The sequence below is a fragment of the Parathielavia appendiculata genome (assembly GCF_033297405.1).
Source record: "Parathielavia appendiculata strain CBS 731.68 unplaced genomic scaffold N657scaffold_1, whole genome shotgun sequence".
In the NCBI taxonomy this organism is placed as follows: Eukaryota; Fungi; Ascomycota; class Sordariomycetes; order Sordariales; family Chaetomiaceae; genus Parathielavia; species Parathielavia appendiculata.
In genome coordinates, this window is record NW_026944220.1 from 3,218,035 (window position 1) to 3,243,510 (window position 25,476).

At 56.2% G+C, this 25,476-nt stretch overlaps 10 protein-coding genes across 10 annotated transcripts; 2 read left to right on the plus strand and 8 right to left on the minus strand.

Annotated features, from left to right (window-relative positions):
* Positions 1 to 456: 456 nt before the first annotated feature.
* Positions 457 to 5,012, minus strand: N657DRAFT_686545 (uncharacterized protein; the record flags this gene model as incomplete). Its single annotated transcript, XM_062796842.1, has 2 exons — positions 1,106 to 5,012; positions 457 to 1,037 (listed from the first exon to the last, which is right to left on the minus strand). Exons 1-2 carry the CDS (start codon positions 4,521 to 4,523, stop codon positions 457 to 459), a joined length of 3,999 nt encoding a protein of 1,332 aa, XP_062652938.1. The 5' UTR covers positions 4,524 to 5,012.
* N657DRAFT_57990 (uncharacterized protein) lies at positions 4,768 to 5,802 on the minus strand. The gene has a single exon (XM_062789424.1). The coding sequence runs from the start codon at positions 5,626 to 5,628 to the stop codon at positions 5,011 to 5,013; it is 618 nt and encodes a 205-aa protein (XP_062652939.1). The 5' UTR covers positions 5,629 to 5,802; the 3' UTR covers positions 4,768 to 5,010.
* Positions 5,630 to 6,700, minus strand: N657DRAFT_639733 (uncharacterized protein). The gene is made up of 3 exons (XM_062791821.1): positions 6,437 to 6,700; positions 6,309 to 6,373; positions 5,630 to 5,801 (listed from the first exon to the last, which is right to left on the minus strand). The coding sequence occupies exons 1-3, from the start codon at positions 6,650 to 6,652 to the stop codon at positions 5,762 to 5,764; spliced, it is 321 nt and encodes a 106-aa protein (XP_062652940.1). The 5' UTR covers positions 6,653 to 6,700; the 3' UTR covers positions 5,630 to 5,761.
* Positions 6,701 to 7,535: 835 nt separating this feature from the next.
* On the plus strand, positions 7,536 to 9,205 carry N657DRAFT_676831 (uncharacterized protein; the record flags this gene model as incomplete). The annotated part of the gene is made up of 8 exons (XM_062795927.1): positions 7,536 to 7,581; positions 7,649 to 7,698; positions 7,759 to 7,787; positions 7,845 to 8,023; positions 8,080 to 8,414; positions 8,474 to 8,743; positions 8,805 to 8,894; positions 8,957 to 9,205. The coding sequence occupies 8 exons, from the start codon at positions 7,536 to 7,538 to the stop codon at positions 9,203 to 9,205; spliced, it is 1,248 nt and encodes a 415-aa protein (XP_062652941.1).
* N657DRAFT_639736 (uncharacterized protein) lies at positions 9,123 to 10,734 on the minus strand. The gene is made up of 2 exons (XM_062791822.1): positions 10,603 to 10,734; positions 9,123 to 10,518 (listed from the first exon to the last, which is right to left on the minus strand). Exon 2 carries the CDS (start codon positions 10,373 to 10,375, stop codon positions 9,494 to 9,496), a length of 882 nt encoding a protein of 293 aa, XP_062652942.1. The 5' UTR covers positions 10,376 to 10,518; positions 10,603 to 10,734; the 3' UTR covers positions 9,123 to 9,493.
* Positions 10,735 to 12,206: 1,472 nt separating this feature from the next.
* Positions 12,207 to 13,538, minus strand: N657DRAFT_639737 (Cu,Zn superoxide dismutase-like protein). Its single transcript, XM_062791823.1, has 3 exons — positions 12,972 to 13,538; positions 12,710 to 12,890; positions 12,207 to 12,628 (listed from the first exon to the last, which is right to left on the minus strand). Exons 1-3 carry the CDS (start codon positions 13,216 to 13,218, stop codon positions 12,484 to 12,486), a joined length of 573 nt encoding a protein of 190 aa, XP_062652943.1. The 5' UTR covers positions 13,219 to 13,538; the 3' UTR covers positions 12,207 to 12,483.
* A 194-nt stretch (positions 13,539 to 13,732) lies between these two features.
* Positions 13,733 to 15,496, minus strand: N657DRAFT_562738 (glycoside hydrolase family 26 protein; the record flags this gene model as incomplete). Its single annotated transcript, XM_062788163.1, has 3 exons — positions 13,733 to 14,152; positions 14,217 to 15,220; positions 15,292 to 15,496. The coding sequence occupies 3 exons, from the start codon at positions 15,494 to 15,496 to the stop codon at positions 13,733 to 13,735; spliced, it is 1,629 nt and encodes a 542-aa protein (XP_062652944.1).
* A 1,451-nt stretch (positions 15,497 to 16,947) lies between these two features.
* N657DRAFT_652645 (uncharacterized protein) lies at positions 16,948 to 18,675 on the minus strand (the record flags this gene model as incomplete). The annotated part of the gene is made up of 5 exons (XM_062794323.1): positions 16,948 to 16,963; positions 17,358 to 17,833; positions 17,895 to 18,269; positions 18,333 to 18,410; positions 18,469 to 18,675. The coding sequence occupies 5 exons, from the start codon at positions 18,673 to 18,675 to the stop codon at positions 16,948 to 16,950; spliced, it is 1,152 nt and encodes a 383-aa protein (XP_062652945.1).
* A 2,523-nt stretch (positions 18,676 to 21,198) lies between these two features.
* On the minus strand, positions 21,199 to 23,652 carry N657DRAFT_639741 (uncharacterized protein). Its single transcript, XM_062791824.1, has one exon. It carries the CDS (start codon positions 23,395 to 23,397, stop codon positions 21,322 to 21,324), a length of 2,076 nt encoding a protein of 691 aa, XP_062652946.1. The 5' UTR covers positions 23,398 to 23,652; the 3' UTR covers positions 21,199 to 21,321.
* Positions 23,653 to 24,194: 542 nt separating this feature from the next.
* Positions 24,195 to 25,426, plus strand: N657DRAFT_639743 (uncharacterized protein). Its single transcript, XM_062791825.1, has 2 exons — positions 24,195 to 24,298; positions 24,360 to 25,426. The coding sequence occupies exons 1-2, from the start codon at positions 24,237 to 24,239 to the stop codon at positions 25,237 to 25,239; spliced, it is 942 nt and encodes a 313-aa protein (XP_062652947.1). The 5' UTR covers positions 24,195 to 24,236; the 3' UTR covers positions 25,240 to 25,426.
* The last annotated feature ends 50 nt before the right edge of the window (positions 25,427 to 25,476 follow it).

Genomic DNA, 25,476 nt, shown 5'->3' on the forward strand with positions numbered 1-25,476 from the left:
CAGACATCCATGACCAGCGAGTTCAATAATGGAAAATTCCCTAAAAACCATCCCAAGCATAACATGCCTAATCCACTGAATTTCACACAATTTGAATGCCCCTTTTCCCATGTAAGCAACACCCCACCCCCCAAAAACAAAATATCTGACCCACTTCTAAAATCAAGTCACAGACCCTTGACTATAACCATCCAAGCACACTGAGCCAAGCTGGGCTACGTTAAAGAAGAGACCTAGACGCGTGAAACAGCAATTGAATAGAGAACAAAATCCGGACGCCACCCCGTATATCCAACGCCCATGACGAACTTGATCCATGAGGGAAAGAAACAAGCAAAAGCAATGCTGAATGAAATAGTGGAAACTGGAATGGAACGAAAAGCAACGGGTATAAACTACAACAGGACCATGTATATGCCACATCAATCATATCCTCCTCACCGCCCCCCCTCCAATCTAGTCGTCCCCACGCCCCCTGAGAATTCCCTGAGCACCCAGGTATCCCATGCCATCCTCGCCTCCCCCTCCAACATCACAATCAACCCCCAATCTTCTGCCGTCTCCACCACCCATGAGAACTCCGTAGAAGTACCTTCTCCCCATCTCCTTGACCCTCAACGCCCTCTCCTTCCCTTCCAGCCTCGACACCCCCTCAAAATCCTCCAGCATCTTGCTCTTTGAGACATACCACAACAACCCCGCCACACACCTCGGGTCGACCGGCATAGGCGGGTAGCGCACAAAGAAGGACGCGGCCAGCACGGCGAGCATAACACCTAAAAACAGACAGCTGAGGACGGCGCACACGGTCGCGGCCGTGCCTGTCTGGGCGAGGTTGAACGGCACATTGGATAGGATGACAGGCAGGAACTCGGAGAGTATGGCGGCGAAGGAGACAGCAAAGAGGAAGGGCTGCCGGTGCCGCACGGAGGAGTAGATGCCTGAGAACGGGTTGGTGGAGGGGGTGAAGAGAATGGACGAGTCAGGAGGCCGAGTACGCAGAGAGAGCAGGTAAAATGGGGTCATTTGGCTGACGCCTAAGTAGATGAGGACGGTTAGTACCACTGGCTGGCTGGCTGGGAGGTAGAGGAACCGGCGAACTTACTGAGGAAGAAGGCCTGCCAACAAAAGGCGATGATGACGCCAACCACGGCCGAGACAAACCGCACGCCGAACGTGTTGGAGTTGAGAAACAGCCAGAGCCGGCCGTCGTCGCGGATGCCGCCGCGGTAGTAGGCGTGATAGTACACCACGAAGACGAAAACAGCCAGCTGGAACAGGACAAAGGCAATCCGCCAGGGATACCGCAGCGTCATGAACGGCAGCCGCCGACTCCCGCCTCCCCACTTGGCCGTCAGCCCCGGCTCAACCAGCAGATCCGACTCGGTATCGCCCGCGGGACCGTCCTCCTCCCGATGCAAGCCCCTCGCTTCCTCATCCATCAACACAATCCCATACTCCTCCCTCCCGCCTTCATTCCGAAAATACCCCAGCCCATACTGCTTCTCCGCCAATTCCCTCCGCATTCCCATCTCCCCCTCCTGCCGTATCCTCACGTGCTCATTCCTCGCCAGCGACGCGATCCCCGCCAGACTCCACGGATTCGCCCACACCCCCGTCACCCACCGACTCACGAGGAACAGCACCAACCCGAGCAACACCACGACAGCCGCCATCAACCCGACCAGCGCGTGCGCGGGAACGGGGCTGACGCCCAGCGCGGGCCCGCACCGCGAACTCGCCGTGTTGAGGTAGCACTCGCCGTGCAGCTTCAGCCCGACGGCCTCGGTTGCGAGAGGCACCATGAACGACGCGCAGCCGACCATGAGCGTCGTGAGGAAGGGCACCGGGTGGCCCTGCAGGAGCGTCACGGCGGGCGTGACAAAGGCCCACAGGCCTGTGTACTGCAGCAGGAGGGTGTCGGCCCCGGGTTGGCTTCGTTTGAGTTGCTGTTGTTGCTGCTGCTGCTGCTGCTGCTTGGCGAGCGCCTGGTAGGGCTGGTACAGCTTTGCGTTGAGGTCGATGATACGCAGCGGGATGATGAGCGCCACGCCGAGCAGCGCTGGCAGGAAGGTGCCGATGAAGATGTCGGCTTCTGTCCAGCGGTGGACGCGGGTGGATGGGATGACGGTGGCGGTAGGCCGGGCGTTGGCCGTGTTGGTTGGGGATGTGGTTGAGGTCCAGGTCAGAGTGGATATGGGCAAGGTCGAAGTGAATGTGCTCGGGGAGGGGGTCGAGGTTATGGTCCGCAGAGTCCCGGAGATGGTGGTGACGAAGGTAGAGGGCGGGAAGGTGCTGGTGAAGGTGCTGAGGGTGCCGCCTGACGTGGAGACGAAGGTGAGGGTGATGGGTTCCGCGTCTGCCGGCGTGGTCACCAATATCTGCGTCGTCAGCGTGCCTCCGACAGTGGCGGTGAAGCTGGTGACAGGCGGAGTGGTGACGCGTGTCACTGCGGCTCCATCAATCGTCTCGACAATAGTCGTCGGACCAGGGGTAACCGTGACAACTGTTGGAGTACCGCCGATGATGGTTGTGATGGTGTAAGAGACCGGCTGAAATCCGACTCCATTGGCTGTTGTGACCACCAGTTGCGTGACCGGCGTTCCTCCCACGATATCGACAGCAGTGAAAGTGACGGGCTCGTCAGGCGCGCCCGTTGGTGTCGTGGTAATAGCCTCGGTAACCAATGTGCCCCCCACGTCTCTCACAATCGTGTAAGTGATAGGTTCGAACGGCGGCCCAGCAGGAGTGGTGACAACAACCCGGGTGACTGGTGTGCCGCCGATGTTGTTGACGACGGTGCTGGTAACCAGCTGCCCGGGTAGAATGGTTGCGGTGACGCCACCGTCTATTCGGACCACCGTCTGTGGAGGAGGCGTTTCGATAATGGTACGCTGTACGCCATCAACCACCGTCGTCGCAGTCACTGGGCCTAGCGTGTTGACGATAGTCACCGGTGAACCGCCAACCACGGTGACCACCCCGTCCGAGTTCCCTGGCGTAGGGGTGATCACCACCACATTAGTCACCTCGGAACCCCCAACCCGCACCACTCCGGTTGTGACCTGCGGCTCGACGACTTGGGTCTTTTGTTCGTCGACCGTGACCACGAGAATAACCGGGCCGTTGGTCTTCACGATCTCTACCGTCCCCTCGACAACAGCGGTACCCGTCACCACTCCGGGACCAGGATTTTGAGCGGTCACCATTTCCGGATTATTGGGCGAGTTATTGGGCGGATAAATAGTTTCGTAGAAGGTTTCAGTGAATTCGCCGGTGGTGGGAATGACGACATCTGTGATAATTGTCGAGGTGACCGTCGAGAACGTGGGCCGGACAGTTGGGAGGACAGTTGGTGTCGTCACGATCTCCGTCACGGTAATAGTGTCGTACTCTTCAGTCTGGGTTTGGGCAGGCCCGGAGAAACTTGTTGCATAGCTTGGGAGAGATGTCGGCATTGGCGAGCTGCGGGTTCTGGGGACGGTGAGTGTTTTGGTGGTCTCGTACGTGGTGTTGGTAGTGAATGAGATCGTCTCGTCCGATGAGACTGTGTAGGTGGTCACTGTAGTAACCATACTAGTGACACTGCCTGTGACTTTACCGACCGACACGCTGGTGGCCACCCGCGCGCCACTTGGGAGGCTAGCTGTGTTGGTAGCAGATACATGTTCAGTGCTGCGAGACACCGTGGAGGTTGTCGTGGAGGATCCGGGCGCGGCATCAATGAACAGAACGTCGGCGCTGCCGCTAGTGGATGTCGTGACTGTTGACGGCCTGACGGGGGACGATGTTGAGGACAATGGACTAGAAGGCAGACCCGCCGTCGACGTGGATGGCTTCCCCGGGTCTAATGACACCGTTGACGGCGACAAAGTAGAAACAGACGAGGTCGTCGTTAGCGAAGCAGCAACTAGCGAAGAAGTCGTTAACGTGAATGGGTGCGCCGGGTTGGATGGCTGCGTAGACGTTGATGCAGTAGCTTCTGAAACCAGCTGCGTCGTTGATTTCCGAGAATCCGCTGCCGTAGGGTTTTGGTTCGGAACCTTCGCTTCTTCTGACGTCGTGCTGCTTCCCTGGATCTGCGAGGTGGTTGTGGCCATAACAAGCGTCGTAGGCGTCGTCGGCGAAGGTGGGGGATCGCCCGCCGTCTCGTCGACCGTGGCTTCAGAGGACGTGTTGGTGAAGGCATCCCGAGCAGCCCGAGCAAAGCGGAGGCCCTCGGGCTGTGAGGCATTCGGGTGCAGACCTAGAATCCTGGCACTGGAGTCTGAATCTGGCAGTTGTTTCTCGGCGACAACGACCAAAGCGATGGCCACGAGCAGCAGCACCATGACGGTACTGATGAAAGGCCATTGAAGTGGCTTGGGCTTGTAGTCTGGCGTGCCCTGGGACCGCCACACAGCCGATGCTCGGTCACGCGACGCATCCTCCGCTGGCCCTTCATGGCGATCCTCTGTGGCCTGGATGGTGGTGTACTCGTATGTGGCTCGGTCGTCTTGGGGTTGCATAAACGATTGCTGCATGACTTCCTCGCTGTGTCGCGGGATACGGGAAGTATGTCAGTCCGTCTTAGGGGCCGGCCAGCTGACTATGAGCTCGGCGAGTGGACTGCGTCTGCTCCTTGTCCTAACCAAGACTGGACGATAATGTTCTCTTCTGCGCCCATATACTCAAACAAACTTGCGTGAGGTCAGTGCCAAATCGGGAATGCAACTGGCCTTTCAAGCCGACCGCGATCCCGGGGACCGCTGCGCTCATATTGGGCGTCTATGGTCCGCCTGACTGCCCCGTGTGAGTGTTCCGGACCGGACTGGCGCAGTGCGGCTGAAGCCACTCCTCACCGTCTCCCTGCAAATACCTGGAACTCCGAAGCTCTAAGCAGCCGCACCTAATGTTATTGGTGATGGCGGTGGCTGCGAGGGGCTGGGCATGCCTAGCAACGCTAGGGAACCCTACCGTCCCCTCGGATCCCCGTTGTCGCAATTGGGATTGGCGGTGGCTGAATGTTGTCTACATTGTGGTGGGTGGGACGGCACTTGACAACACCCAGTCAAATGGGTGGGAAATTCCGAAACAGTTGGGCATCGTTGAGCCTTCCGATGCAGTCAGCCGTCGCGCAGCCATGCAATTTCTGATCTTGGCGGGCAGGTTTGAAAATAGAAGGACACAGATGAAGCACTGATTCCCTCGCCGATGGGAATGCCTGTACGTTGGGTTGTTCGACTTGACGGTTGGCCACCGTGCACTCGAAGGGGCCAGAAATTGAGTTCTGGTCAACGATGAAGTCTGGGAAGCCGTGTTAGGCTGGGCGTAAAAGGATGTCAAAGTAGTAACAGTAGGGGTCATCATGGTGGCGGAGCTCAACGGCCCTCCTCTGCATTGAACCAAGTGACTTGTTTGCAGTGCAGACCCAAGGTTTGTGGCATTCAACCCGGAACAGCTACGGGCGCCTCTCTGCATGCGAAACGCCGGACAAGACATCGAAGCTGGGCGGGACCCAATATTGGAGCGTGGGGACTGAGACCCTTGATCGTGAATAAACCGCAGACGAAACGCCCCAAGATGGTATTGTGCTTGTTGTTCCGCGTCCGAACCACCCATGCCTTGTACATGTTCCTCTATGCCCATTTACCCCATGCCAAAGTCGAATCGCTTCCTGGGTTCCCATGGCATGGCGGGAAGGGCCATGCAAGGCCAGCTTCCGAAAAACCAGGGCAATGTCCTCAATTCGTCACCATCGAATTCCCCGAGCGCCAGTCGCTTAGAACACGAGGGCAGCGCCCTTGGTCTTCTTGTCACCACTATATCCGGGTGTCAGAACAAAGTTTCCAAAAAGAGTGCATGAGCTGTTTGAGAGGGACCGCCGTGCCGAGTTCGAAGGACAGGACGAGCGATACCAGGGTCCGGAGATGACTCTGGTGCGGACCAACGCACTGCACTTCGCCGGCTCGGTTTCGGAAGCACACCAGCGCGGACTACTTGGGAGCTGCGCCGGAAGAGAGCACATGCAGAGTCCCAGGTGTCGCGCTGTGCCGCAACCGATGTCCAGTTGGCACCTTTCCTTTTTCTTCTACACCGTAACCATCACCACGTTCAACAAGTTGCCAGAGGCCAGCGTGACTCTTGCTTGTCGCAAAGGCTTCCATCATCGCTGGAGCTGATCGGCCGGGCGGCGGCTTCAGCGGAGGGCCCAAGGCGCCGGACCCAAGGCGCCGGGAGTCTGTCGTCGAATCGAACGTCGCGAAATCGGATGCTTCGGCGGTCCCTCCCGAAACACAGAAACGTGGTGCACTTGGCGAAGAACTTACCCAAGCTCGAAGTGCTTGCACCGCTTGAGCGGCAGCTGCTTCTTCGTCTTGCAGGACGAGCATTCCTGTCCGACCCCAGTTTAGCGACTCCTCCACCGTATCCAAGTTTCGCATCGGGCCAAGCTCACCAGCCGGAGCACAATCTTCTTGGTAGTCTTCGCCTTCTTGTGGAAAACGGGCTTGGTCTGACCACCGTAACCGGACTGCTTGCGGTCGTAACGGCGCTTGCCTTGGGCGAATGCTGAAGCCTTGCCGGCCTTGTACTGAGTGACCTTGTGCAGGGTGTGCTTGCCGCAGTCACGGCCCTTGCAGAAGGTCTTCCGGGTCTTGGGAACGTTCACCATTTTGACGGCTGGATTCGATCGTGTTGAGGTGGTGGTCGTGTGGTGTCGTCGTTCGTCGATCCCCTCGCTCGTGGTTTTTCGCCGAATTTGCAAATTTCGACCAGGGCTCCCGTGTGTGTGGATTCCCGGTCGAAAGATGACCCGCGCCCCGGTTTGCCCCACTTTCTTGATGGCCAAGAAAAAGCCCACGCCTTCACAGGTTCCAAGGCGCGCGAGCTTCCACTTGCCGATGCGCAAACCTCGAAATCAGCCAAACAGAACCATTTCAGTTTGTTGCAGCACCGTCAGCCGCAAGTCCGCTTCTCACACTGGACACGATGTGTTGGAGTTGTCAAGAACCTTTGCCGACCTAGCCATGTTCGCGCTTCCGCGCCGGGGGCTTATATCCTAATATTCCCAGTCAACAAAGTTTGGAGTCTCTTCTAGAAGGCGTTTCCATACATTGGCGCTCTGACGATGGAAAGAACAAGCACTCTGGTGACCGAGCCCCGTCAGGGTCATCTTGACGGTCCCTCAGTTGCATCCGTAGGTTGTTCCTGAACACCATTTGGGGGCCAGAAGTCACCCACTAAGCAGTCCCAAAGCCTGAACTGAACCCGGCTTTTACCAGGGGCATGGCTTGGTCCAATCAGGGAAAGACAATGCATGCTACGCGCCGCAATCCTGCAGGAAGATGCGGATTACTTCTGATGGTTCAGGACAAACCAGATCACCAATCACCTGGTGTTTTATTAGCAGTGAAAATCCCAGCCTTGAGTGCCGAGTTTTCTTGGTTTCGGTGAACATCATCCCAGCCGGCAGAGTGACGCCACTGATCTATGCTCATCGATCCATGATTCAATCTACAACTTGAAGTTTTTCCTTATCATACGGAGTGGTCCGAATGTCCTCCAAGAGCGCCAGGCCACGGATCCTCGTCCTCGAGCCCTGTGAGTCTCCATGTTCTCAGGCTTGTGATGAATTCCAATGACGGAAGCGGGCTGACAGAAGAAGTAGCCACTGGAAACAAATGGCACGACAGCGAGAGAGATTTTAGCGTCGACAATGTGAGTTTGGCATTCGGCAAGTCGTGCAGTAATGAGAGCAACCGAGTTGACCAGTTTCAGCTGGCCGGTCTACCCAAACAATGTTATTTGTAGGAGTCTATTCGATCGCATGCCGCGGATCTTGGGGAAGCTGACAATCGCTTCAGGTTCCTTGATTTGCAGGACTACCCACCCCCAGATGGCCGTCGGCAGAAGCTCCTTGCCCACTTCAACGTGCCCGAATTCGTGGCGAACAGGACATGCTTCGAGCTGAACGGCTACTTCGGGAGTAAGGCCAACTACGACAGCCCGGGCCCTGAGGCCTCAAAGCATGTTACCCGCTACAGTGAGCGATCAAGTTTTCGGAAGCCGTCGGCGTCTCAGTGAGCTGACAATTGACAGCAACCTGGTTCCGATGTCTGGTAAAGATGGTCAAGAAAGTGGACGACGGGCCCCATGAGAATGGCGCGGAATATGTGACGAACATGAAGAAGGGCTACAAGTGGTTTGAAATGTCCTTCTTCACGCGCTGGGAGTACCCCAACACATGCCAGGTCCTATGTGTCGATACGCCCCCTGACATGCGCTCGGAGCTGCAAAAGCTCCTCGAAACGCAAGATCAGCCCTTGGACTTTCGGGACCCGTTTGCCATGCATCCCTGCCTCGTAGACCAGCTGATTGTCTACACAGATGTGGCAGTTTGGCGGGTACGAGATCCTGTACGGCTCCTTGAGAAGGTAAGACTACCATCTGCCCTCCCAGCACCTTGTTGAGGCTGATCTGCTGAACCTTTCAGACCCGCATGCGCACCGGCGCCATATTTGGCCCCATCCATGAGGTGTCCCGCCACGCGATCCACACCTCGGAGATTCTCGAAGCGGCCATCGACACTATAACAGAGATGAAACAGCGCCAAGAGGCTGTCCAGCAAAGACTACACGTTGACCTGGGCGAGACGTACAGGGAGCAGGCGAAGGACTACGCCCAATTCCAGATCTCGGCGCTCAAGAATTTGAAGCTGAGATCTGATTCGAATGAGGAGCGGCTCAAGAACGAAATTGACCTGGTATGTCCCATCAAAACGTCCAGAGGCTTGAAAGGCGCAGGCAGGAACTGACACACCGCAGGCTTTCAATAACATGGCTCGCCAGGACAACAGTGTCATGAAGTCAATTGCTCTCCTCACCATGATATTCCTCCCGGCCACATTCATCTCGGTATGTACGACTGCCAATAGAGTTTTTGGCAATTGACAGTTACTCTCTCTTACACTGCATAGGCTATCTTCAGTACAAGCTTCTTCAACTACGGGGAGGATGGAAGCTGGCTGGTCTCAGACAAACTGTGGATTTATTGGGCCACCACGATTCCGGCCACCATCGCCACCGTGGTCCTCTGGCAGAACTGGCTTGCTAATGGCGATGCTATCAAGAAGTTCCTCGATTGGATGGTGGGATGGCCTAAAGCACAGTGGGCAAAGCTGGAGAAAGCCAAGTCGCATGTTCCGGGAAAGGCCGCGCATGTATGAGCTCGGCGACTTTCTTCTTCTTCGGGATCATCGTGACAAGAGGCAAGCGAAGACAAGGCCAGAGCCACGAAACCAACATTCCATCTATAACGCTGTGCAAGGTAAACAGCACATCAAGACGTTAACAAGTGACTGCATCCAACATACAAAAAACCCAAAACCGAATCCTAACCCTGAATCTATCGACCAATATCACCTTGAAGCGCTTCTCACATACTGGCAGCAGGTAGTCGGTACCTTCGTTCTTCTGTTAAGACCAGGTCCCCAGCCAGGTATGGGCACAATAGGCTACTTCTCAGCAGCCGATGCTGGCCAAGGTGCCTCCATATTGGCCATCGCCTCTGCCAGCAAGTCATATCTTGACACTTCCGCCAACTGCTCATGCCAGTTAGCACTGCTCAACCCAGCATACCGCGCAAGCAGCGTGCCAACCGTCATCTTCCCAAACCTCCGCCTCGCCTCCCTAGTAGCTTCCCTGTCATCATCAAACCCAGCCCTTTCCGCCTCCGTCCAGTAGTCCACCGGCACGGTAACGCCGCGCGAGATGCCCGTCCTCCATTCCCATGATTGCCCACCCCATCCGACAGTCGCAGTGCTGCGAACCACCGGAATCCGGCAGAGCACCACAAACCCGTAGTCCACCGGCACGGTCCCCTTCCCATCCGGATCGTTGATCCTCAGCATGAAATTCTCCACCGACCCGACAACCACGGTTCCGATGCGATGGTCGTCCAGCAACTTCTGGTATGTGGGATCGCGCTGCAGCTGCCTGACTGCGTTGACGACCCTGTTGAAGGCGCCCTCGGGCCCGGCCGAGTCGTAGGGCTGCTCGCCGACTTGTGACTCGGCGGTGACTCGCAGGGGTTCCGGGAGCGGGAAATTGACATGCTCGGGGACGTGGAGAGTCTTACGTGTGAAGTAGTCTTTGACCACTCGAACTTTGTCTTCATTTTCTGTGGGGACCAAGAGAAGGACGTTGTTTGGGTCCGGGTTTGAGGCGGAGAGTGAGGGGAGGTTTGGGTCGTGGATGGGTGGGTTGAGCCAGGACTTGGGTGGCGTGAAGGGTTCGAGGACATGGGTGGTTTTCTTGAGTGCCTCGATGTCTGTCCTGAGGACGGCGGATTTGTCGACCTCGGTCGACTCGGAGACTGCTGTGGGCTGTGTGGACATTCCGGCGGGTGTGCGGGTCGAGGACCTATAGGATCCGATCTGCTCGTGACTCGACAATGTCGTCATCCGATCACCGTCTATAATGGCCGAAAGTTTCAATATCTAACAGGCTTGACTTCTTCCTGTTGATTCTTCTTGATCCGCTGACGGGAAGTAGGCGTGTGAGTCTGGTGCTAGACTGCTTACTCGAAGGACTTTCTTTCTGGAATCTATTTGTCATTACATACCTAGGCAATTAACCTGTCTCCCTGCAAGGATAGACAAAGCATCCCAAGATAAAGGGATTACACGTTGTTCTGTCGCAGGTCGTGGCACTCACTATAAAAGAAGGGCGTTCAACGGAATTGAATGTTGTGCGGACATCATATTCTTTGGTTTAGTGGGAAGTTCCTATTGTGTTGCATGGCAAGTTGGGTGGTCCAAGTTAGTTGGGACGCAGCTGCTGTTTCCAGAGAAGTCAGCCTTGATCGGCCGCTAGTTGGACCTTCGAGGCCGCAGTGGATCAGGAGGATCAGCGGGGCAGCCCACTGTCGTCCAACAACACCTGGGCTCGTCTCACGAGGCACACACTGAAATCAACGCCGCAGACAAGGGTCTTAGGCAAGGCTTTCTTAGTTCCAACTTCAGGTCATCCAGTCGTGCCACACAACCCACTCCCAACTTCTCAGATCTCAGTCGGCATCCCCTCCTCAATTACAATGACGCTGATTGCATCCTAACTTCATCGGCCCCTATCGAGGTTGTCGTCCGCATCTTCCAAAGTTCCAATACTGCGACTCCTTGGCCGATGTATAAGCGCTTCTGTTGACATAGCGGCATCTTCACAAGTCCACGCTGCTTAGGGTCGCCAAGGTCCCCAGTAGTTGTCTGACATAAAGGATCCAAAGTCGTTCCCGCATTTGATCCGGCCTTGATGGCGGTATTCTTTTTTACTCTTTTCTCTTTTGGAATTTCTATTGCCCAAGACTCCATGATCCATTCGACAATCGACTAAGGGGGTGTTGCAGGTGCGAGCCACCGGCCTCGTCCTTGACGGCTGTAGGAACGGTTGTCCGCCCCGGCCGCCCGACAACAAGAGATTCCGCTCAAGGACATTGCCTGCCCGCTTCGGAAACTCAGTCTCTCTTGGACATACATCATCTAGTCTGATACGTTGAGGTCAGATACTGCCATGTCAAGCTCCCTGACCCTCCGGATAATAGCCAGCCTTGGACAACCAATGGTACGAAATTCTGGCTCATTCTTCGGCAAGACGAGAACAGCCAAAATTGTCCTTTTCGGCGTCTTTCAGGCAGTAGACATTCTGGTGCCCGCCAACATCATGAATTCGGCTAATCAGCACCTCCTTGCACATACTTCTCCCACCTCTCACGAGACTGACGAGAGACTAGCAGTTGACAAAGCACATGCATATCACACGGCCTCCCCTCCGATACTTGATATTCCACTTGTACCGGAAGATTTATATAGACGATTTGGCACTGCCAACATGAAACACGGTCGTTATACACCCCCTCCGACCCTTCAGCTTTTCACGTTTTTGCTCGAGCACCATATCAGCCTCGAGTTACAGGACAATGTATTCACTACATCTTGCAGGGCTATTCAAGATTAAGGTAGGTACTATCTCTTCAAGAACCGTGCCACCATCTCCGCGAATGGGCCCGGGGAGGTAGCAGAGAGAAAAATATTCGACTACACCAACGGCTCGGAATTCCTTGTGGAATGTACTGTAAACCACATGTTCTTGTCGCGCTCAACAGAGGGAACGGGGAATCGCCAATTCTCGGAACTGGGCCCTGGATCACGCTGACATTGTACTATTAGCGTGCCTATGGAGGCAAGTTGCAACTGAACTTCCGCGGACCTCCAACGAATCAACAAAAACTTGAATGCGGACTATCCCGGTTTGAAGTGCACCATCAACCCGGGTTGCGAGATCCGTAAGGTCTCTGCACCACCACCTCAAGACATCCTGACCCGAGGAGCGCATCGCTCGTCCGGCGTATGTTTGTATATACCTATCGTACCTGTTTCAGATATTGAATGATCCTAATTTTCGGCTCAATAGCACTTTTCGGGCGGCCCCTTGACCCCCGTCCACAGCTTTACCCCTGACACGTGTCAGCCGATTCCACCTTCTTGAGAGTGGCACACGCGATCCGCGCCGAGCTCTCATCGTGAAACACGATGGATCGATTGGCGACGTATCCCAGCTGGATGGTGTTCATGGCCGTGTAGGGGTCATTGAATCTTGACGGACCAGAGTGAGCCACTTTCTGTTCATTCCATCAAATCATCCCCCAAAGGTTGGAGGTCCAATCAGACGCTTACTCCTTCTTGACATCAGGCCCGGCCACGGCGCCGTATTTCCCGGACAAGTCGCCCACTTCGCACGTCTGCGGCATTGAGCTGTCACAGGGTGGTTCCGCACCGCGTACATACGAGTCGAGGTGGCCGCCCGTCTCGGTGCAACTGCCGCTCTCGGGGACGGGATTCACGTGGATGTGGTACTCTGGGGAGAGAGGCACAGGTCAGTCAGCCGAAACCCCAACCTACAAGCATGCTGCCATGCCTGCTTGGTTTTTGGACGTACTGTAGGGACCCTTTTCCACCGCCAGACCCGTCACGTTGATGGTGTAGTTGACGCCCACGGTGTGGGCAACGGCAGTGACAGCGCCCTTGACGGCGGTCGAGTCGAAGGTCGCCACCCATGTCTCTCCGATGACCGGGTTGTTCCGGACCGGCCGCGCATCTCCCAGCTTCCCGGTCGTGACGTTGGCCGCTTGCACGGCGGCGAATGTGGCCCCGCCAAAAAGGGTTGCGAGAGGGGAGAGCTGCATGGCGGATGATTGATCCTAGCAAACTGGAGCCTGGAGTGTAGGGTAGGTATAACCGCGTTGTTAAATACCGAGTCACTGTACTCAGGGGCCTCAGAAAGGAGTAGTGGATGCTCTGAATATGGGACGGGATGAGAGCATGGTTAGAGTCAAACCGATGGTACTCGTTTATATAGTCGGGCAATGTAGAATATTCAGTCGTTTCCCACGCTCCTGGGGTTTCACGCAGCAAACAGCTTGGTCTCAATGGTGACGGTCAAAGTCGAGTCGGGTGTCAGAGGAGATTTCCGGAAACCGCCTTGATTCTCGCCGTAAGATGCCTGCGCCTCCCGGCTGTATGGATAAGTGCCCGAACCATATGTGCCAAGCAGGGACAAGGGTGTTCTGGGACAAATCGAAGGAAGGTTGATCTCGCTACGGGCCGGTTGCCCAATATAGACGCAATGAACATAATATATCTCCTTCGACGGACTCCTGCGGGATCCATCATAGAGCTGAGGCCGCAGCCATGATAGATTCAAAGACTAAGCTGATGACACCAGTCTTCATCTCCGGTACCTATCATTGTGGCTGTTGTAAATTCCACAGCTACCAAGCTCTCAGCCATACAACCTTGATTTTCACGACCCTCGCCAGCCCTGGATTTCGTCCAGAGTAAGGACGTAGTCGCTGGTGTAGATCTGTGGGGTGTCAGCTCAACACAAAATCTCTTCCGTTCCACTCCTGAGAGACTGCAATGACTCACCTTCCTCAGGTTAGCGAGCGAGTTCCAGGCTTCATTGTTGATAAATGTGTCGCCCCAGACGGCGAACCACAGCCAGTGGGCCTCGTATGCCTGCAGCAGATCCGGGAGAGGTGCCGCGCCGACCTCGGTCGCGGCAATCAATTTCTTGTCCTTGCCAAGCTCGATGAGCGTGTTGTACTGCGTCGACATGGGCTAGGTCAAGGTCAGAACCGCTTCAGGTTGGCCACAGTACTTGAACCACGAGTAGAGCACTCACCCCATTGCCCTGCGCATACACATCCGCGCTGAGGATGTCCACCGTGGCATCACCGGGGTACCAGTCGGCGGCGAGCGAGTTCCACACCCACAGCAGGTTGTTGATCTTGTGGTAGTTGGTGAGCCGGTCATACAGGATCCGCCACAGCTTCTTGGCCGGCTCGGGGCCCTTGGCTCCCCACCAGAACCACTTGCCTTCGGCCTCGTGCAGCGGGCGCCACAGCACCGGCACGCCCGCCGTCTGCAGGCGCTTGAGCTGCACGGCAATGGCGTCAATGTCGCGGATCAGCAGCGTGTAGTTGGCGTTGGTGGTCGAGCTCAACGCCGCCTCGACATCGAAATCGGTCGCGTCCGTGTAAAAGCCGCTCCACCAGCGGTGCTCGGGCGTGTCGTACAGGCCCGCGGGTGCGTTCCAGTGCCACAGCACCGACACGATGCCGCCCCGGTTGTGGTGCTGGATGGCCTCCTCCACGGCCGTCCCCACGGTGCCGCGCTCGACGCGCGAGGGCGAGTAGTCCATCAGGTCGACCGCCACCAGCGCGGGCGTCTTGCCCGTCTGCTGCGCAATCCAGTTGGCCCACGAGAGCTCCTGCTGGCCAGACAGAATCTTCTTGCCGTAGATGGAACGGAGATAGTCGTACAGGGCCTTGGCATTGGCATCGGCGGCCGGGTTCACCGGTGCCGGGTTGATCTGGTGGGCGGGACGCGGGACCGAGGGGGTGAGCGTGATGGAGTCGATGAGGTACCATCCCCAGTTGCTCACAATGTCAATGGTGTTGGAGCCCTGGTTCAGCAGAAGCTGCCCACCCGCGACGTCGGTGAATGTCGTGCCGGCCGGGAAGAAGACCTCGCTGCTGGCGCCGCCATTGAGAACCACAGAAGTTCGCTTGTCGCCGTAGATGGCGGCAACGCGGATGCTGAGGTCATAGAGGCGGGTGGTAGCACTGTCGACCTTGAAGGTCACCTTGTCAGTGGCTTGGTCGAAGCCCGTCACGTAGCCAGTCCCTAGATACGAGATGAAAGTCAGCGCACGAGCCTAACAGCATCCTGCAAGACAAATACGTCTGATATCTCACCGGTGTAACCAGACTGTGCCGTATCGACGTTTGTCCCAGACAATGTCGCATCCTCAGCCTGAAAGGTCCGAGCAGCCGGAGCAGTTGCACTGGGCTGAGCGCTGACGCTAGTGGAAGTCGACCGAGCAGGACATGAAGGAGCCGCATTTGCCCCTGCCGCCAAGGCGACGATGCCGTAGAGGAGGGACCTGAGGCTTCGGACCATCTTCGATGAGGATTGCTCCTCTAAGTGACGGCCAAGTTCAACCTGAGCTTCGGCCCTCGTCAAGAGGGCAATTGGGAAAGGCCCAACACTTTAATACTTGGTTGGGCATTGTGAACTCCGTGGCCATCAATGCCCTACATCGAACAAGGCCGACGATGGTACCGAGAGATGCTTGTAGAATGCGTGGGGAGGTGGGGTTGGAGGTTTAATGTCGGAGCGACGAGCTCCGTCGAGGCAGCCCGGGACTTCGCGCCGCAAGAGAGGCTCGTAGACACAGTGACACATTCGTGGAGAATTCCTTGGCCGCCACTCCGGACGGAACGGGGTTACAAACTGGGCTAAAGTCGCTGCCTCCCCTCGGAATGGCAACACCCATGAGGAACAGAAACCGTTTGCAGGATACGGCAACGCTCTTCGTGAATCCGCCTTGGCATAGCCATGTCGTCATGATCCGCTGTTGCGTAAGATTCAATGCATAACGCGCGAGTTGTACACAACTTGAAACCGTCTTGGACCAAAGCGAGAGTTCTCTTAGTACTAGTAGTGTAGGTACTTGTACCTTAATGTTGGAAGGCAACAAGCACACCTGTTTAAGCATTTTCACTACAAATAGGGAGGCACTTCAGGAGCTGCCTATATGCCACAGCCTTCCGGCATCCGGCCGCTCATTGTGTTCAGTTCCATCACATCATCACATTGATTTAGATACTGCAGCGACTTGTTGATACAGGTTTTGTGACTTCAAGTGCTGATTAGTACGCCCTGGGTTCCACGCCGGAAACTCTCGAAACATGTTAAAATGCACAAGCGAGCACGGTGATGACAAGTGGTAAGGCCTTACACTTCCTGGTAGTTTGCTTCGTATAAATGGTTCAACAAAGGGTTGACTGACCAGAAGACTGGAAGGTATACCAATATCTTCAGAGCCCATCCTATAGTACCCATCTCTGTCTTCGAACTTCTTTCAGCAGCGGCCCACTCATGTCATGGGTGCCAAGGGCAGCATCAAATGGTGGTCAGTTATGGAAGAGAGAAGCCATGCGGAAAGGCTGGCGTTTCAACAAGGATAACCATTCTGGGTTAGATGCTCACATGTCGGACCTCTTGACTTACATGTAGTTATCGTCAAACCTTGCCTGAAATCAGTAGTTTGAATGTTCCCCTGAATCCGCAGTCTCAGCACTCAAGGCCTTTACCAGAAAAGAGTGAATCAGGTCCCATCGATTTTAACACAAGCTGAATGCCAAATGCTTCCGTCGGGGCGCGACGTAGCCTTGACCGCAATGGAGTCGAAAATATGAACCCGATCCAACTCAGAGACAGGATGCGGTTTGCGATCGGAGCTGCAACAGGATTGATACTCATCGAGTACAGGGGCCTTTATGGAGCGTACACTACCTGGTTGGCAAGGAGTAAGGGATCCAAGATGTATGGAGGCCGACACTGTGTTTTCAGCCCTTTGTGTAACTCAGGTTGGTTAGGCAAGTAATTATATATAGGCTGGGAATATCAGGCCCCGGCTTCTGGCATTGTGTCAACATCGGACGAAATAGGTCGGGGATCTCATTGCCGCAAGCACCTTGGTTTCATCGTCCCCATGTACCACCACATGCGGCGAGGCCTCTTGCAAGACTCCCCGTCAGGATATTGAAGTGATGTGACACAGCGCCGCTCGGGACCCCGGGAACAAATTGAATCTGACAGCAGGATCCCAGTTGCCGACCCGTTGTGCGCAATATGGTATCTTAGAGTATGAGAGAGAAAAGTAAGATCCGAATCAATATATCAGCCCGATGGCTGGCCCCTGGTAAGCATGAAGTCCCTCTTGACCGCGATCCCCCGATCCTCCGAAGCAAACGACTTCCCGAGCGCAGGAGACCCGACCTTGACCTCGGTGCGCACCGTCGTCTTCAGCCCCAACCTGAGCCTGTCCATGGACGGCCCGTACTGTTGCGCGCCCGCAGCCGCTGACGGCTGCTGCAGCCGATCCACCGTCACCCTGATCTCCTTGTCGGACCGGTCGTCGCTCTGCAGCTCCACGTCCTCTGGGTAGATGATGCCCCTGCTACTGGCGTTCTCGTCGGTGCTCTTGAGGCGGCTGGCGTTGGAAATGTCGCGTCCGGACGAGCGCCGGTAGTACTTGTTGTCGTTTCGGTCGCTCTGCGAGCGCATGCTGGGGATGATTTTGGAGAGGAGCGGTCGGAGCGTCGGGAGGCAGGCGCACGTGATGCCGGAGCAGATCTCGCTGATGGACCAGCATGACGAAGCAACGTTGTCCCAGGTGACATCCTCGCTCAGCTTGAGGTACTGGATTCGAATGACCGAGATGGCGCATGTCTGAGAGGGTGAGGGTCAGAAATCAGCACGGATGAGTATGAAATGATCCCGTGAGACTCACAAAAAAACCGAGGCAGAAAACACCAATCAGGCCGAGCTTCTGGCCCTTGCGAAGATTCAGGCGGGTCAGGGCCGGGAGCGGCAGAACGAAGACGATAACATCGGTGACAATGTTTCCTGCCGCGTTGTAATACCAGAAAGGAAGATTGGGGATACATGTGCCGGGCGTCTCAGGAAGCCAGAACTTGTGGATGGGGTTGCAAGTGAAAATGACGACGAGGAGCTGCGATACCGACCACATGGCGACAAAGACGAAGGCGGCGATGATGACGGTCCGCATATGGCCCGTCCCTAAGATGCGGTAGTACTGAAGGAGGAAGGTGAGCTTCGTTGCTGTCAAGGAGCCGTTGTAGAGCACAATAGAGATATAGAAAGTCTAGTAGGATCTTGATTAGCCAAACTGGCTTGGAGAGTGATGCAGGGTAAGCTGCTTTCGTACCCTAAAATATTTCCATAATTGTGATTTATCGACCACCGCCAGATGCTGGCCGTGACCATACATGGTATCTGGAAGGGCCTGGTCAGCCGGGCGGCACTGCGGAAGACGAAGCGGGGATGTACGTTCTTGCGGCAACTAAGCTTCCACTGCCCATGGCAAGCACGAGAGCAACGACAGCTGCCCAGTCATCGGCGCCAAACTGGCCGATCATGACGGCGCGGACATATGTTCGGAGGCATACAGCCGTGAGGGCGATCGTGAGGGTGACGGTGACGACGGCGATGGGGATCCCGGCCTGGGATTCGTAGAGGGCCGGGTCCAATGGCTCTGCTGTGTTCGACATGGCGGCGGTCTGTTATGGCTCGAGAAGAGAGTGATCTTGTTGATGGGAGTTGAACCCGGAGGATCCGCCGCGAGAACTATCTGCGGGACGGAGGGACCATGATATGGATGGATCTGATGCTTGTCGAATCCAGCGCTGGCGTCAGGGCGGCGGCAAGGGAGGGTGACGGTGCTGGCACGAAGTGTGGTTCGGAGCAGGATGGGGGAAGGGGAGGGATTCTGTATGGACGATGGATATAAGTCGGAGGAGTCGTGTCGGAGGCAGGGGGTGACTCGTGAGGTCCCGGCACACCCAGCTAAGGGGCTCACCTGGCGTCCACTTTCCCCGGACTCGCAGCCCATTGTTAATATATGCCTGCATGCTCGGGTGCCGAACGCCTCCAGGAGTTCCTTGATCGAGGGGTGTTCTCATTGGCCTCAATGGAGCCGTCCGCCCCCGTCCCTGATGCCAGCCTCTGCAGCGCATGGGTAGCATTTGAGGTGGAACCGCAAGCCACGGTCACTTTACCCGGGGCTAGTGCCCGTTGATGACGCTCGCTTGCCGGGGATTCATCATCCAAGAGGACAACCTGGAAGACTTTGATAACTTAGTCAAGTGTTCCATTGCCGTTGTCTGTCAGGAAATCTCGGAGTCGAAGCCCGTCAACAAAGCACGGGTGGTACAAATCAGCACAGGGTTGACAGTCGGGCAGCTGATGGCCCCTGTTGTCATGGCCAGATCCAAATATGCGGCCCAAAGATGCGGCCAAGGACCCGCAAGGGGTAGGGATGAAAACTGGGAAGCCAAAGGCGTTCGATAGATTGGACAAGGGGGTTCCTCCGATCTTATTCACACTCCCCGCCCGAGATCAATGCGTTGCTCAAAACCAACGACCGAGACTGCAGTGTGGTTTGAGCGATGGAGCAGGTGGCGGTAACTGACTTGTTGGTTAAGGCGTTGGAGGGGAAAAATCCCAAGTGGGTTCCCCCGATATGTTGCAGTGCTTTCGTTAGCTAACCAAAAGAGGCTTGACGCAAGTGCTGACTTTCTCCACCACATGTCCGTGCACACGGCTTCTAGAGCCAACACCAAATCTCGGTCTTCACTTCACCATTCCAAAACGAGCTCCGTACTTCCTCAGGCGGCTGCACTGATCACGCGAATATGCACGCATGTCAGTGCGCGCAGTTGGGTCTTGATTCCTTCAGCTTGTTGGCCTTGTTGATACGATTGGAGTCGGTCGGCTGGCATTCAACATGCCCCCCGTCTTGCTGATGACGGTCGTTCGAGTTGATGGAAGCAACCCGACTCAGCGCAATGGGAAGGGGATGCAACGCAGCCAAGGTCGTGGCTTACCACAGTAAAGGTGCTAACCCGCATGTTTACTTCCATGAAACACAATAACTACCCGAGTTTATTTTATTGTTCTTCGATAACTTGACTCAGCTGGGAACATCCTCACAGGCACGGAACGAGAAAGCTTCAAGCCCTCCAAGAAAAGCTAAGCTTTGCCAGGGCTCGCCAGCTTGATCCTTTGGTCCGGTGGATCTCATCAATTGGGCTGCAACGTGCGGGTCAATGCAGGACGAGAGTCTCCCAGACTCCCATCCTTCAATATTTGGTTGGGCCTGTTGGTCGCTTGAAGACATCCAACTTCACGTGCAACTCGACTGAGTGCCCACAGTGACCTCGTTCACATTCACAAATGCAGTAAAATATCCGACTGAAGACTGGCAAATCTCTTCCCAACAAGCGAGATGCTCTCACAGTCAAGCCTGGAAACCGGATCAACCAACAGGGCGGCCTGAGCCGCTTCACCCGGTTGGCCGAGATAGCAAACTGGAAGGGTAGCATCGCGTCATCGCCTACGAAACTCATACCTATTTGGTGCGACCGCTACCGAAAGTACAATGCGTTCGGGCATCGCGCCGCCTCATTCGCGCGTCTTCCCAATCGAGGCGGCACCGGATTACCGTTCCCGTTGTGAGGTTGGCTTCCCACGGTGGTTGATACGTGCTGTGGAATTTTAGTATGTGGTCACTACCCTCTTGCCGAGTTAGGTACATAGGTAGTGGTGAGGTGGCCTTCTAGACGCATGTGACAGCGCACGTCCTGTTAGTGAAACTTTTTTTGAAACAATCCATGTCGTTTGGGCGCGAGTAAGAGACGGCAGTTTGAATGCCAAGTATGCATGTCAGCCACCACGAGGGAACCATGCGGGAGTTTGGTGTGTCGCACAATCGAGATGCCTACTGTACCTCGGATGACAATTCCGAGCCGGGTGCTGATTGCTTGACCTTGCAGTGACCCGGGGACGACGATGTGATCCCAACAATGAAGGTCTGTGCCACGGGAAGGACTCTCGTCTGCGCAGCTAACATGAGGCCAAGCGGCGAGGATGACTTATGCAAGCGAGTTTGATCTGAAGTTTCAAAGGTCGCCTGATTGAAAGAGAGTTGAGAAACCTAAGCGACAGAAGGGGAGTTGGGTGGGGGGGGGGGGGGGGGGGGGGGGGGGGGGGGGGGATTCGTCCGGGAGTCGGTCCATCGATGATTCCGCATTCGTATCCTGAGGAATGAGTATCAGGGTGCGCTTTCCTCATTACCAGCGTTTCCGACGGACGTCCATGACAAAACAGCCGCCGTCGTCCAGCAAACAAAGATTGGCCTACACAACGCGGAAGGTGGCTGCCATCTCGCCAAACTCTCCGCCATCGACAACATCCCTCTTCATGCGCGCAGGCACAACAGTGGGCCCAATGTAGACGCAGAGAATCGGTGCAGCGTCCGGTGTAGCCCCTGTCTCACTCACCTGATCTCGGCTGGCGCCTGGATCCTTGATCCGGCGGAGCGTCATCAAAACGGACGACCCGCGCACCCGGCATACAATGTCACCGGGCCGCGAGACGCGCGAGCCCATGCCTACAAGCCCCGACTTTGTCCGGTACACGACCCGGCACATGGACAGCCACGTCATGCACTCGATGAACCCTCCACTGGTGGCTCCTTCGGCCCGCCTCAGCAGCTCGGCCTGCGCCTCGACCGGCAGGCTGCCGTATAGCGAGCGCGTGGGCACATAGCAGTCGTCCCTGGCGGTTCCGGTACCGCGGGCTTCCGACGCGCAGCGCCAGAGCTCGTGGTACTCGAGGACATAGGCGGCAAAGGACCTCCGGTGTTCCTCCAGTGTCTGCTGCGGTCCTATAGCTCTACGCACCGGCTGGTCAACCTCCTGGGTGCCGAGCGGCAAGGCCAGCGACAAAGACTCCAGCACGGCAAGCGCATCGCGGGCGTCTGTGGAGCCTTCGATGGCTGGAAACACCAACTCCCACACGCGGTCGAGCCAGAAGGGATTCTGCTTCGCTCGTTCCCGAGCCAGGTGCGTCACCGGGAAGTCCGTCGTCTCCATGCGCCGCGACACAGCCGAGATCTCGTCAACCACCCAGCCCCAGAGCAGGAGATGAGGCAATGGCGTTCCTTTCGCACAGATCTGTGTCTCTCCGTCGATTCGGATGTCCGGATCTTCGACCTCGGCCGCGGGAGGTGAGTAGTCGAACGGCGTTGTCCGGTTGATGCTGTGCCAGTCTGGCACCCAGGTGGGCATCCTCCCGTCGTCCTGCGGATCCCAGTCCCTCTTCGCCTCTGTGGACGGGTCATCCTCGTGGTCGACGAGACTGAGGACGTAGAGGTTCTTTGTCTTCCGGATGAAGTTGGCGGCCAGCCTGGTGTACACAACCCCGCGCGTCGCAGTGTAGTCGGGCTTGACCACGAGCTCGCCTTCCATGACGGCGAGCGGGTGGCCCAGCAGACCGTGCACACGATCTCGTGCGTCTGTCACTCCCAGGATACGTGCCCAATGCATGCCGGTAAGAAAGTCGCACTCGGGCGTGCCGTCCTCCTTGGTCTCCCAGACCATCAAGATATGGTGGGCAACCCACGATCGCAGGCCGAGGTGTGTCACCAGCGAGGCGCCACTGTAGTCCAAGAACCTGACGAACCGGCCCACCAGCGGCCAGTCGATATAGACCAACTCCAAGGCCTGGTCAGCTCCAACGGTGGGTTTGAGCGCCGTGAACATGATGGCTTCGCGTGCGAGGCCGAGCTCCTGCACGATCCAGGTGCGGTGGAAATATTGAATTTCGAAGAACTGTTTGACAGCCTCCCACGTGCGTGCTTGTTTCTCAAACTTTCGCCGGTCATCCCCGGACAGCTCGTCCTTGTGGAGAAAGAGAATGCGGGCCTCGCGCAGGTTAGCCTCCGGATCTTCCATGAAGGAATGGATGAAGCGGACAGCGACAAGATGGTGCCGGTGGTCCTCCTCGCCCTCCTCCCAGCCGAGCCAGGCTAGCACGCGGCGGGCGTTTGCGAAGATACGCGCCATCAGCTCGACTTGGGACGTGCGCTCCGACAGGTCCTCCTGGTTGATGCACACAGCGTCGGCCCATAGCCGCCGTACTCCTCGTCGATACCGCGCTGATCCTGGCCGGTATCTGAAGGCTGTGAGCGCCCCATGCAGGTTCGCCGTGACGGAGAGCGTCGTCCCATTGATGGTGATGTCGCGTCGGTTTCTCGTGTCGCCCCAAACGTAAGAAACCGCCTCGTACGATTCTCCATCGATCGCTTGGGGGACCAGCCGTCCAACTATGTTGTCCGCGAACCCGCCTGGATCAAGCTCCAAGACGCGAATGAACTGCGGGGCAAGCGGGCGATAAATACCCCGCTGGCGGGGACGCCCGAAGTTGTCCATCTCAAGATGCAAGCGTTGTAGGGGTAACTAGGGTAAATATAGGTACCGAAGGGTCTTTGAGCGGTTCTGAATCTCTGAGTCCTGGCGGTAGGTATTCTTTACTCCGGTTCGTATGTAAGGTCAGGGTGCCTGCGGCAACGAGCAGCTGATTGCTAGGGAAGACCGCGTTGCATGAAAGCATGTCAAGCGAATCTGATTTGGAGCAGAAACTACTGTACCTCATGAGGAAGAGAGTTGGACATTATTGTATTCCGGCTAAGCTCCTTTGAGCTACCTCTCCATGAACCCTTACATCCCAGCGATTCTATATTTCTAAACAACCCATAAATCAATCCAGTTACACCCGTTTTCTTCAGTCGGGAGCCACTTCTCAGCGGAGACCGAGTTGTCCTTTCTCTCAACAACGCTCCCGACTCATGGACAGCCTGAGCGCCAGCACATTAGCTCAGCCATCCAGCATCTGCATACCAAGACTCGATACGGATCCTGAATATGCATTAGGCTCAATTCCCCCGCAGTGGATGGGGCGGCCTCCCTACGGCACCCTGAGCTGTTCAGGAATTTAAGTAGGGCTCGATGCGAACAGTCTTCTCGCGAACTTCATTGCACCATTGCCAGGTGCTTGTATCTTTGCATGGTTCAAAGTCAACCGGATACGATAAATATCGTTACAACGAAGGTGAGAATCTAATCCGTCCTCCGCTGCCCCCTGGTCTTGCCTTGTCACAATCCCGGGATGCGGGCTTGATCGGTGGCAGCTCTTCCAGGAACCGAGACTAATTCTTGCTGAACATAGACTAAAACCAATCACCAGTGGTCCAGATATCAACCAAGACATCATGTCAGAGGTACTAGGCCCCTCCCAAGATACACAACCTCTTATAGAAGAAATTCCGTCAAGGCAAGTCTCAATTCCCCCGCTATGGACTAGAACACACCAAAACTCACACCCCAAGCAACAGACTTGACGAGCAACACACCATTACAACAGAAACCCTCGGCTTTCTCATTCACCCCAACATCCCCATCCCGCCCCGCTCCTCTGGCGGCACGGGCTCTCCCAACCTCAAGATAGCCGACATCGGCACGGGTACCGCCATCTGGCTCCTCGACGTGGCCAAGACCTTGTCCGCAACAACAACACCAACCACAACAACATGCCACCTCACGGGCTACGACATCTCGGCCTCGGCCTTCCCGCCGCCCCAGACCCTCCCGCCCAACGTGTCCCTCCGGACGCACGACATGCGCGTGCCCTTCCCGGACGCCGAGCTCGGCACCTACGACCTGGTCGCGGTCCGCTTCGTCAGCAGCGCCAGCACGCGGCGCGAGTGGGCTCGGGCGGTGACCAACATCGCGGCTCTGCTGAAGCCCGGCGTCGGGTGGCTTCAGTGGATTGATTCGTGCAACTTTGCCTTGTATAATTCTGTGCCGGGAACGTCACGGGGGGCGTGCAGGGAGATTTATGACGGGGTGCAAAGCGCTTTTGTTCCGGCTAGGGGTGGGGATGAGGGTGACGAAGTGGTCATAGGGCTGATGATGCGGGAGGCGGGGGATGTGAGGCGGGAGGAGGTGTTCAGGGACGCTGGATTGGTGGACGTGCATGAGGATGTGTTTTCCACCGACAGGTTGCAGGAGCCGGAGTTGGAGTTGAGGGAGAAGGGGACGAGGAATATCATTGTGTGCTTTCTGGGATGTCTGGAGGGGTTGGTCGGCGTTGAGGGGAGCGGGTGGACCAGCGAGAGGATTGCAAGGGTGAAGCAAGATGCGATGAGAGAAGTCGATCAGGGCGTGTATCATACCCTTGATCAGGTTTGTATTGTCGGGAGACGTGCTACCTAGGTACTGCAGCATGCCCCTTTGCAGAACGCTGATTGTACAGCTATCTCGATGCTGATTTTGTTCTCGTTGTTTATGTTGTTCACTTCGATTTATTGTAAATTATCCATAAATCGTTTCCAGAACAGAGACGGCGAGTCCAGGATCTTAAGAACGGGACTGTACTTGGGTACTGAATAGGAGACTGGGCGGTGGCTGATGGAATGAGGACGGAGAGTGCCTGCCAACTCCGGCTAGGTA